Source organism: Blennius ocellaris, assembly GCF_963422515.1.
Source record: "Blennius ocellaris genome assembly, chromosome: 24".
Lineage (NCBI taxonomy): Eukaryota > Metazoa > Chordata > Actinopteri > Blenniiformes > Blenniidae > Blennius > Blennius ocellaris.
In genome coordinates, this window is record NC_137673.1 from 4698382 (window position 1) to 4710483 (window position 12102).

A 12102-nucleotide genomic window follows, 5' to 3' on the forward strand; every position below is an offset into this window, starting at 1 on the left:
AAACATCCGCGTTAAGAGGAGATGTTGGAAGGCTCAATTAAACTTAATTATGAGTAAAACAGAACATCATCAAGTGGTGGTGACATTACGGGCCTGGTCGACGAAAAGAAAAAACAAACAAACGCTCATTTGGCATGTTTTCCTTCATGCATAAGTCATTTCAAACTTGCAAACACCAGGAAGAGAAGATGCTCAATGATAATGTGCAACAGCAGTGCCACAGAACTGTTTGTTATATATTTTCTAATTAGTACGTCTTAGATTTTCTGTTATTTTCTTCCAGTGAGACTCCATCAATCATGATGTTTGTGTCAGTCACAGACTGTGAGCATGGACAGACGGTGTAAAACAAGCACTGCCGGTGAGTGGAATCAGAAATTGGAACTGGAGCGACGAGACACTCGGCGTGTGCAGCTCATTAAAACGAAGCCTTTCAGCCTCGCAGTCGGCCTGTGTGGTTATGGCGACTCCCCCCCCCTGGCTCCGCGGGGTCACGGCGCTGCGTCTGACTCGCCTCCATTCTGTCTTTGTACTTTTTTTTTTTTTTTTACAAAAGGGGGCGTGTCCCTCTCAATATTCCCATCGTCTCGCTCCGCCCACTCCTGGAGGCGAGGTCTCCATCTCGCAGAGAGGACTCTGGGAAAAGATGGAGATTCACACCCGTGAATCAACTCCGAGTGAAATATTTTAATTTGTGCAGCTCTTTGGTCAGCGCAGAGTAAAACTGGTTTGTTTACACGAATGTCTCTCCCACATGATCCAGGGTGTCTATCTGACGTTAACTCTATTTTTTCAAACCAAGCGGCTACAGTGCTGAGTCGGCGGTCCTCCACCCACACCCCCACCTCCACCTCCTCCAGCTGCTGCAGCAGCAGGGTGCAGCGCCGGACTCCGTCACGCCGTAGGTGTAATCACGCTCCTCGCTGCAGGAGCGACGAGGCCCGGCGGCCTCCAGCCCCCGTTCAGACTCCGCCTTCCCTCGCCTCACAGTCCCCGCGGCCCAGATCTCGTTTCTTAATCAAGGGCTTCCTGTCTGAGGACCAATCAAGGCCGTGTCATGAGTGATGAAGGACTCAGACAGATAATCACGCTTGTTCTTCGCTTACGCGGGAGAAAGAAGGAGCGAGGAAACAGTCAACTCAACCGTCAACCTCCAGTCCGAGACCTTGGTTTTAATGGCTTACAGCCACAGTCTTGAGTTTTTGTTACTTGAAATGTCCTCCAGTTCAATCGTACAGCTTGAGATACACAGTTTAATTCGTCCTGCAGAAGGAAACCGTCAACTTGTTCCACTAAAACACCAGAGCAACAATCCTCCCCGTCATTCCTCCTCCTGGTTGTTCTCTCGTGTTCTGAACAGCAAGAAACGGCAAACCGGGGGATGTTTGAGTTCCTCCTCCAGAAACGTGATCTGTTTATTTGTTCTCCTTTCCAGTTGCGTTGCTTCTGCGGAGCCTCTAATTTGGTCAGGAAGCTAATGGCTCTCCCAGACTAATTGTTGTCCTGGTGTGCTTTGTCTTCGAGCCGTTGGATGAAGCTAATTAGCCACCAAACCAGGCCGAGCAGGGACTGGAATAAGGTCAGGAAACAGGCATATTGGAGCTGCTCTCGTTTACTGAATAGCGGCGAACACACTCGGCGGGGCTTTTAGGATGAATCACTGTGACGAGGCGTCACACACACATTTGTTCTGGTCAGCGTCACACGGCAGGAATGTTTTATTCCACTTCTAGTTGAAACGGTGCACTTGAACCCGCCACACTGAGGGAATGCAAACCTCCGCCGCTCCTCCCGGTTTGCACTGCGAGTCAGCGTTTAATTGTGCGCCGTGCTCTCATTGTGTGAGGCGGCCTCTTCTTCTCCTTCCTCTTCCACTCTCCCATAAGCTAAGCACTTTATCATTACACAGCGCGCTGCGCTCCGGGCTTTGTGGCCGCCGTCGTCCCTATTCAGCGGCGGAATCGTGCGGGTCAGAGGTCGCCCGGTGGGGGATGCGACGCGGGAGGAGGGGGGGGGGGGGGGGGGGGGGGCCTCCGAGCTCCATCCTCCAGTCGCAGCCATGCGAGGCTCCATGTGTTGGCGCTGCTTCATTTTCCTGTGCGGTTTGTGGACTTTCTGAAACAATTTAACATCCGTGCCTCGTTTTAACGACCCGCGGCAGGTCGTCCGCCATCGCTGATGTTAAGTGACGTCACGAAGAGGGTGATGACGTCATCGTTTTCAGCTGATGTGCAGCGTTTTTAAATTTCTCCGTTTCAGGCTACTAAAACGCCACGGGGATGATCGGACAAAACCAATGTAGTTCTATAAAACGGCGTGTGAACGCGGTAGAAAACTGTTTAAGGTTGAGAAATATTTAAAAAATATAAGAAATAAGAAACAAGGCTCCATGTCCAAACATGTCACACATTTGTAAGAAAAAAATCACAGGATTACTGAGGAAACTGCCTGACATTGAAGATATATATTGGCATATATGATATTGATTATAATTAAAGCGTAAATGTAAAGTTTATAATATAAAATACTGATAACTGATGAAGGTGTAAAACATGAAGCCCAAGAGCCAAACCGGCCCGCAAGAAACTCCCAGTCTGTCCCGTCAATCAAGCAAAAGGTAAAAAATAATCGAGATGTTTTAAGAAGTTTCCACCAAACGAGCCTCAAAGTTGTATCATCAGGGTGTAAAAACACCCAGAATGCAGCAGTCCGGAGCGTCACAGCTGGAGATCCCCCTGCTCTTGCCCTTCAGGGTCCCTCCAGAGCGAGGGACTCTGCTTAATGGCGTGCGCTCGGCTCAAACGGCCTCCTCTCGTATTTTTCCACGTTAGCGCAGCTGTCTTCACTCACACACAAATAGCTTCATGACAGCAGGATTTGCTTTGGTATGCGGCTCAACGGCAGACACAACAAAGCTGCTCCCCATTTGTTTTACAACTGTGTTCAGATTCCGGTTGTGTAACGGATTAGGATTAGATAAGCTGTGCTTCAACCAGCCGCAGAAGTTTAATTGTCTGGTATCAACAGTGAGGATCCATAATAAATAAAGTCTTCAGTGAGTATTTCCAATAATCAATGCCTTTTATGAGTCTTGAGGATCATTTCTTTTGTTAAAAGTGTCTCCTGAATGTGGACGGATCCACCTGAAACGTCTGCGGGGCCTAATTACACCCACGGTCTCTTCTGTTTGTGTTTACAAAACGCTTTGCTCCGTTTTGCTGGATTACAAGCCGACAGGGACCCGTAAGCTAAACTGAAGCGAACCCCTCGGCGGCTTGTTTACCGGAGGGTTTTTCCTCAACGTGTCATTCCGCAGGAGCAGCAGATCTCGGCGATGACGGACGTCAAAACAAATCGCAGCCCGTCCTTATAATTTCAGCCCAAAGTGATGGGCGATCTGTGGCGTGAATCTAAATATCTGCTCAAGGAAATTATAGTTCATCATCTTCCGATTCCCAAACTGTGATTCCAAAAGAAACTGGATTAAAAAGTGTCTTTAAGCCTGCGGACCTGCATTAGGAGGCTTTTAGCTTCGGCTAATCGACTCATTTCCCTTCGTGTTTGTCTTCTTTCCTGAGCAGCATCAGTTTTATGCTTCTGCTGAGAAAACAGGCTTGATTGCACTTTTGCAAAACACAGAGGACAAACTGTGTTTGCTATTCTTCCCCTGGATAAAACAGTCAAATCAGGATTTTACTGATTGGGTGCAGGTTTATTCTGCAGCGAAAGTCCACGAGGGAAAGGAGGAGAATCCAGCCATCAAACTGCGTCAGACACATGCACAGGGAGACATGCATGCAGACCCGACACCGGAAGCTTCTCCAGTGCAGATGCTGGCCGGCGTTCAGTCCGGCCGGCGTTCAGCGCCGCGTCGCACAATGTCAGACAAACACGGGCGACATGAAGCCGCTCAGGCTCAGAAAATAGAGGCGGTTGTGCTCCAGCGGAGCGTTTGACACGGGGAGCGGCCGAGTGCTGACGCCTCAGGACGGGACCTCCATCTATTTCGGCTGCTGGAGGTCCGGGCCTCCTTGGTGACGATGAGGGGGGGGTGGAGGATGTTTTACACATCCACCTGTGACACATTCATCACGGCGGAGAAGGAGAGGGGCATCAGTCAGAACACTCCCCTGTGCCCCCCCCCCCCCCCCCGCCTCCCTCCTCCAACATCTGTATCTGCAGCGGCCCCCCGCCTCATTAAGACATCAGAAACTGAGTTAATGTGTAAAAGTGCTAGGATGTTATTCTTAGCTCTGGGTTTTTTTTTTTCTCCCCTCTCGTCACCCTCCTTCCTCATTTTGGAGAAGAACGAGGCCTTTGTTTAATTTACAGATGGAGTAATTTCCCACTCAGCTGCTCGACTGGTCCGGGCCTCGGCATAATCCCAGGCGCCCCCCTAGCGAGGGTGCCAGCGGGGTAATATGGATGTTAGCTGGGGAGCACGGTGACAGCCCCAGAAGCGACAATTTAATTCATTGTATTTTAATTATCGCTCTCATTCAGCAGCGAGCGGCCCTTTTCCTGGGCTCCTCTCGACAGCGAGCCTTTATCACCAGCCCATCGCACCAGATAATAAACTTTTGCTTTAAGGTAATTACTTAATCTGGACAAACCTGTGTGTTAAGCAGTGCTATTAAGCGAGCGGGTGATAAATCAGGCGTGCATTGGAGGTGGGTGATTACACGACGGTGCAATCAGTCTTTGAACCCTCGCAGTCTTTTAAGTACCTAAATTACACAAACAGCATGCTAACAACACGCCGCTCCGAGGACGGCGAGCAGAGGAGGCCCATCAGTGCCGCCGCCGCTCCGCCTGCCTCATTTTGTTAATGCCAGCCGCCGCCGCCGCCGCTCACCTCCAGCCCGGTGATGCATGGAGGTTATTAGCACATGGCCTGAGCGCAGCTGTCCAAGGCTGATAAGTAACTCTCCCTCGTGGCGGCTCGCCACCGGGCCACCTCTCTGCAGCCACACGGCCGGCGTGGAGGGAGCGGTGGAGGCCCACCAAAGGCCTGTCCCAAGCTCAACACATCCACAGAGCGACACAGCAAAGACCCACAACTTCAACATGACTAAGAAAAATATTCCACATGATCAAAACTGTTTGGTCTGGTTAAAGTCTAGACAATCTTAAAACTTCATGAAATCGGATTTTAAATGTGATGTGAGCTCATATCACTTTATATCTTCATGATCTAACTTATCTTCATGATCTAACTTCCTTTAAGGACTAAAACAATTATAAAAAGAAGAACTGCATTTCATTTCAATATTCCTCCTGCAGGTTAGAACAGCTTTACAAACACTTTGCCGTTTAATATGACGCAACAATATTCCAGCAAAGGGATAATAATCCAGCTGTTTCTTGGGTTAAATGACAAAACGCGAGCGGATGTGTGAAGTAAACAAGTCTGTGAATTCAGGACTGCAGCCAACTTTGCTTAAGTGCAATTTCCTGCCTGGATCTTCAGATTGGGCCTTTATAGTGTGAGTAAGATGGAAACGATGCTGGGCAGAAGACGACACTGATTACTTTAGTAACTGGATATATGTGGTTGAGGAAAACCAGCTGTTGACACCCGAGATCATCCAGGCTTTAAGAAAGATGAGAAAACTGGAATAATTGAAAAAAATGAGTTTTCCAATAAGCTGCTTCTCTTGAAGTCAGCATGTTTAGTCTTGCAATGCAAACTTCCACCACCAGGTGATGCATTGAGGCACTACAAGACAAAGCAGGTAGGAAAACATCGGCTGGGATTATTTTAGCCGTCATTGTTCAGACAAAGTTCTGTATATTCTCGATTGCAGTCTGCAGGAACAGCAGTGTAAATGGCAACATTTGCATTTCCACAAATTAAGTTCAATACTTTGTCTTATCTGAAACAAGCAGAGGGTCGAAGGCTCTCCGCGCCGGGTGAGAGTAAACTGTATCAGGAGCCTCTGCACCCAGTAAATTAACTTTATTAAACTAAATACATAGAAACAGGTGAAAAGTTCACGTGAATCTGTGGCAGTGAATAAATTTAAGGCTGAAGACGGGCTGACTATGAAAAACTGGCGCCAGCTCCTGCAGGCGCTAAAACAAATGTTATCAAGCAAAGACTAATAGATTGCTGGAGCTGGACTGCGGCGCTGCCCGGCGCTGCCGGTGCCCCGGGGGGGATCGGCGCCCGGCGAATCAGGTAAACGCGCCTCTTGAACTCTCATGAGCGCTCGCCTTTTGTTCTTCCTGTGGCGGCGGAACAATGGAGCTGTCTCGGTGATGGAATGAGCCTGCCTGGTCAATCCAGCGGCCGGCACGCCGCCGGGGCCCCGGGCCCGGCCCGGCCCGCCGAGGGACCCGCGGCTCAGGTTACTGTCTGGAAGTCTGACGCGACGCCGCCGAGCGGCTAAGTCACTCTGCGCAGGGCCGACTTATCCGGGTCATTCCAGAACAGAGAACTGAGCGCCTTCGCCTCGTGACTCAGGCTGCAATGCTTTTACACCTCATCAGCGCCACTCGAACGCCGCCGCGACGCCCAGCGCCGACCTGCAGGTCGCCGAGTGAAACCGGCCCCAACAACTCAACACGAACTACGACTAAACCACGATTACATTTGATCTCATCATCATGACTTGAAAAAGAAATTATGGAATTATGACTTCAGTTTATACAGATTTGGTTTCATCATGTAACTCCAACCACTAAACAAATGTGCTGAATTTCTTTTCCATTATAAGAAATTAACACACTTTAGTGACTTTTTATCTTAAAATTACAACGAAGTCATGGAACCAATTTTGAATCTTCAAGTTGGATTTTATGTCAGATCAATAAATTATTATATAAGATGTTTGCTTCTACTTTTGTCTCATAACTTTGATATATTTGTTAGATTTTATTATGACTTATGATATATTTGAGACTTTATTTCATATTTAATCTGTTACGAGGCAGAAACTAAACTTTTGTCATTATGAACTTTTTGGCTTTTATTAATCGGTTCCTTTTTTTTAATCCTTTCCTTTGTCGTGAACTTTGAACTTGTGTCATAATCTTATATATGTTCTATTTTGTCCTTTATTAAGCTGATCTTCACCTGTCATGAACGCTGCATTAACTCGACCTTCTCTTTCCACTGGGCCTTCAAGTCAGAGGACGGCGAGTCGGTTTTCGCGTTTCTTTGAGGAGAAACAATCCAGGGCTTTGTAAGACGTTTGAGTACCTGCAGAATCCCTGCAGGGGGAGGAACAGGTGGCTGCAGAGGGAAGACGAACAGGAAGCCGGAACACCGGCGTGTTTCAAACAGCTGCTCGGCATTACAGCCGTTCCCGCCTGACTTTTGAATGTCAGGTGTGGCGTCTTGATTATAACGTTTCACACCAATTAAAACACACAACCTGGGGGTTTTTTCCAGCGCGGACGCAGGAGAGAGGAGGCGGCTTTAACACGCAGGAAACACGAAACGAGCCGAGACTCGAACCAGGGACGTTATCGTTGTGAGATGAGCCAACCACTGCACCTAATACCTTTTTTATCAGTGGTCCGGAGTCCTCGCTTCTCCTCGTAGTTTAGGGTATTTTTCTATTTTGTAATGGTGTATTCTGGTGTAAAGTAATTGCCGGTTCGTCCCGCCGAGCAGTTTGAACTTCGCGTTCGCCTCCATAAACTCGTCCAGGAGGGGAAAAGAGGCAGTTAGTTTAAAGAGCGCTCGGGGAATGAGGTGAAATTATCCTCACGCTACTTTCTCATTTGGTTCCCCCGACGAGTGACGAGCACGACGGGTTCACCGCCGGGGTTCTACATCTGTCGCCATGCCGTGTTGGTATTCGGTGACAGGAAGCGGACGCGCTCCACCTTCCAGACCAAACGCGACTGGAGGAATCCGGCCCGGGGCAGCCGGGCCCCTCGGGGGCCGAAAAATGAAGTAAAGTGGGCTATTTCTGCGTGCGCCGAGGGACCGAGCCTGTCCGTCACACTGTCAAGGTGCAGAGTGAGAGGAATGGACCTGGACTGCTGACTCACTCAGGTCTGAGGCCCCCGGGGCTCCGCCAGGCCCCATTATCCTCCTCCGCCGCTCGGCGGAGGAGGATAATGATCCATAGCCCCGACCCCTCCGCTCCCAAATCCCAGGTCACCCCGTCACATTCCCTCAAGAACAGCTACTCTGTGTGTGTGTGTGTGTGTGTGTGTGTGTGTGTGTGTGTGTGTGTGTGTGTGTGTGTGTGTGTGTGTGTGTGTGTGTGTGTGTGTCTGTGTGTGTGAGAGACACAGGAAGAATTTTAATGCAATCCAGAGATCAGCTGGCTCACCTCCTCATCCTCCCTCTTCGTCCTCTCTGACGGGGCGGCCACACCGGGTTACAATTAGCAGGATCTGAAAGCTGTACAGTGTGAGCGAGGGAGGAGATGACAGAGAGAGAGAGAGAGAGAGAGAGAGACAGAGAGAGAGAGATGGTGTTAAGCAATGCTCAGATGGAGGCTGTCCAGATTAAAAACCTGAGAAAAATGTTAACGAGAAACATAACTCCATAAAGCGCCTCACGGTTTATACTGCGCGACAATAAAAGACATCTTCTGCGGGTTTGTGTTATTGAAACAGCTAATTAGTTCTGATGTTTTGGGTAAACTTCCCAGATCCCAGAAGAGGAACCCATGAAAGGAAGTGGGGCTCCAATGAAAAATATAAAGGGCCATTAAAAGGATGAAACACGCAGCGCTTGTAAATTTGAAAAAAGAAAACAGAAAAGTAAACAAAGAAAGAATGCTCCGTCATTACTTCAGGATTTGGCCTTCATCTTCCTGCCTGTTTGATTTTTTGGGGGGACGAAATAATCCAAATGCACAATAGCACGCACTGGCTACAGCACAGGACACAAACACCCTGCAATGCATTGTGGGAGTTTGAGTTTGGGAACCGAGCAGACTGTAGTAGTTACACAACTTCATGTCAAAAGTACGTTAGAAGTCAATAAAATATAAATTGTCCTCATTTAATTCTTGAGCCACATTAGAGTTCAATCAAGGTTTACTTGTAATTAAACATACAAACTATTAGAATGAGTGTAAGGCAGCCCAGTGTGTGTGTGTGTGTGTGTGTGTGTGTGTGTGTGTGTGTGTGTGTGTGTGTGTGTGTGTGTGTGTGTGTGTGTGTGTGTGTGTGTGTGCAGCAGAAGAAAGTGTTTCCGCGGTGCTGTCAGTCCCAGTCTCCTCCACGCCGTCCGTCACGGCGTGGAGTTCAAAGAGCGGCGAGCTGCAGGTCTTTGTCAGAAGCCTGGTTGGAGATCTGGTCTTTTAAGTTCAAGATGTAGGGTTTCTTAGGACGACTTTGATTATTTATTTATTCCTCTTCTCTTGTGTGATAGTGCCCAATGCTTTACACGAAAGTCGTCAGCTTGCTCTGAAATCCATCCGGCTTCATTGTAGCCCCCTTTTGCCTTTGAATTTTTTTTTTTTTTTTTTTTGAAGTCTCCTCTCCCTCGCTCCGTTCCACATCTAACTCTCTTCTTCCTCTTCCTCTCTGCTCCTGCAGCCCACCACCACATCTTCCCCACCTTCCACACGCCCATCCCGATTGACATGCGCCACCACGAGGGACGCTACCACTACGAGCCTCACGCGCTGCACGCCATGCACAGGTAAGCGGCGGCGGCCTCCTTTGCCATGGATCCGTACGAAGGGGTGGAGCGGCCTCCTGGTTTCTCTGCACGGCGCTGAGCTTGTTTTTCCCTCTGCGAGCTCCAGAGGGTTTTGCTTGCAAGCGCGTGCTGCTGATGAGAGCTGAACGTTCGCCAGCTTTAATACGGCGACACGCCGACGTGTAAAGTGAATATGCGATGCTCGCTGCAGCGCCGTGTCGGATACGGTTTGGTTCTGCGGGCGAGCGGCCCGAGACGTCCGGGGATGAAACGCCGAAGCGTCTGAAGTTCAGCTGCCAGGATCCAGAGTGAGGAAAAAAAAAAAAAAAAAAAGGCCGTGTGTCTCAGGAACAGAGGAGGAATTTCTCTGATGCCTGACTTGTTTGCAGCAAGTAGTGAAGATTAAGAGCAACCTGCTGGTTACACAAGTGTTTGGTTTTAAATCTGTATTCTTACGGGACTGGGTTGAGATCCTCAGCTAAGAATATCTTCACAGTTAAGATTTGTTTTATTAAATATAAAAACGCGTTCAGTCCGGAGAGGAGGAATAAATAAATAAGTGTGTCAGTCGGCTGGTTTCAATCTGCAGCTCGCTCCATTAGCAGCGACCGGCCGGCCCGGATCCATCACCACTGACAGAACACACCCAACCTGCGTCCAGCAGCCTCTTTATATTCATTAATGGCTTGTTGTGGAGCTAATCTGTGCGGTGCAGGCCATGTTGCCCCCGAGCAGCCGCCATAATTAAACTCCCGGTGTAGAGAGGTCAGGGCGCAGGCTGCTGCAGCGCTGGTGGTGAGGAACCACGTCCAGTCTGGACCCTATTCCCCCCACGGGAAATTCACTTTGTGGAGAAAATACAGGAGGTTTTACACAAAATATAGCTTTTAACTAAATTAAACCGACTTTTCTTTGGATGTCAAACCTGCTATTGCCTCAGATTCTCTAAAGATAAAACAATACATAAGTTAAATACGTTCAGTTACTGTGAGCTTATTAAATCATTTTCACGTTAAGACTGGAATATTGATTTGTCCTATTTTTGCACCGACAACCTCAGAGGAAGTTTTATGAGAGAAGATTCCCGAAAGGTTCCTGCTCGACGAGTTAAGAGTGAAACGCAAGGTGATGAGAAAAGTTCAGGAGAAACGTCTTTATCGTGTGTTCAAGTTCTAAAACTTCCAGAGTTGTTCCACCGCTGCTAAAAAGAGCAGAGAGGAGCTTATCTTGGTCCAGAGTGCAGCGGCGAGCTGTTTAACCTGAGCGCCGCTCCGCTCCGACTCCTGCCGGAGCTTCAACTTACTTTATCACCCAGGAAAAACTGGCACCGAGACAAAAAAAGTCAATACAATCCTCCAAATAGTACTCTTACATTTAAATTCACAGATTTGATGGTGATGCATACTTCGCGCCTGGCGGAAGCAGGGCTATTCATCACGCCGGCGGGGAGAGTGTAGGGAGGGGGGAGGGCCAAGGGGGGGGCTGTCCGCGGACTCGGCCACCTTGATTAATGTGATTTGATCTTGACAGTGGACCCCTAATTCATCAAGACCTTGATCTAGCTGTCGCTCCCCTCTGCCTGTGCCAAATTCACCTAATTACAGGAACATTGCGCAGCAAATTAAGTGCGGTGTCATTTGTCGCCTGGTGCGGCACTTTATTACCGGCGCGTGGCAGCGTGTCAGAGGTCCCCTCCTTGATTGTCTAACATGACATCCCCACGCCGGCCCCTTTATCATTGTTTGCATATACCGTAATGAGAGGGCTGGTTATTTTGTCAGGCCTGTCATAAAAAGCAGCCGAGGGGAAGCCCCCCCCCCCCCAGCCGCTGCAGAAGATGCTTTTTCTTCCCTCGCCGTCGTCGGCAAATGACAGTGAGGAGACAAAGTTCCCGAAGTAGGCGGCGAGGAACACTTTCTCCACCGTGACGGCGTCTCTGTGGACAGAAACTCCAGCTGGAGGAAGTTTCTCTCAACTTACTTTTATGGCGGCGGAGGATTTGTCTGACCTTCACTTTCTCAATTAACCGAGAAACTTCAGCTTCACATCCGTCACTTTTTCTTCAACTCCAAATCAATCAGCTGGCAGACCCACAGTGTAAAGTCTCAAACAGCATGACACTGGTCATGTAAAAAATACCATGATGTCACTAGGATACTACAAGAATATAGAAGCTAAATACGACTGCAACACGAACCGAAATCAGCATTTTGTCAACCACCTCATCAAATTTATACCAAAACACACAAACTATGGACCAAATGTCAGCAGAACCTCCACAGATTATTAAAATACGAGTTTATTATGTTCAAGAAGGAATTTAAAGGTTAAAACATTCCTCTGAAAATGACACAAACTCATTGCTAAACCTGCGGCAAAACAAAAAAAGACAAACTCATGATTTCCCCGTGGCTTTCGGAGCTTGTGACGTTAAAACTGAAGCTTCAGACCAGCGACACTCTGGTGTAATTTTATAAAACAGCTTT

The 12102-nt window shown here is 48.5% G+C and overlaps 1 protein-coding gene across 1 annotated transcript in view; it reads left to right on the plus strand.

The window, feature by feature from the left end:
- LOC308147752 (zinc finger protein GLI2-like) overlaps positions 1-12102 on the plus strand; it is a 48899-nt gene that overhangs the window by 17369 nt on the left and 19428 nt on the right. The window contains exon 3 of the mRNA XM_080520082.1: positions 9511-9616. Within this exon, the coding sequence (XP_080376208.1) occupies positions 9511-9616 (106 nt within the window). The remainder of the gene's footprint in view (positions 1-9510; positions 9617-12102) is intronic.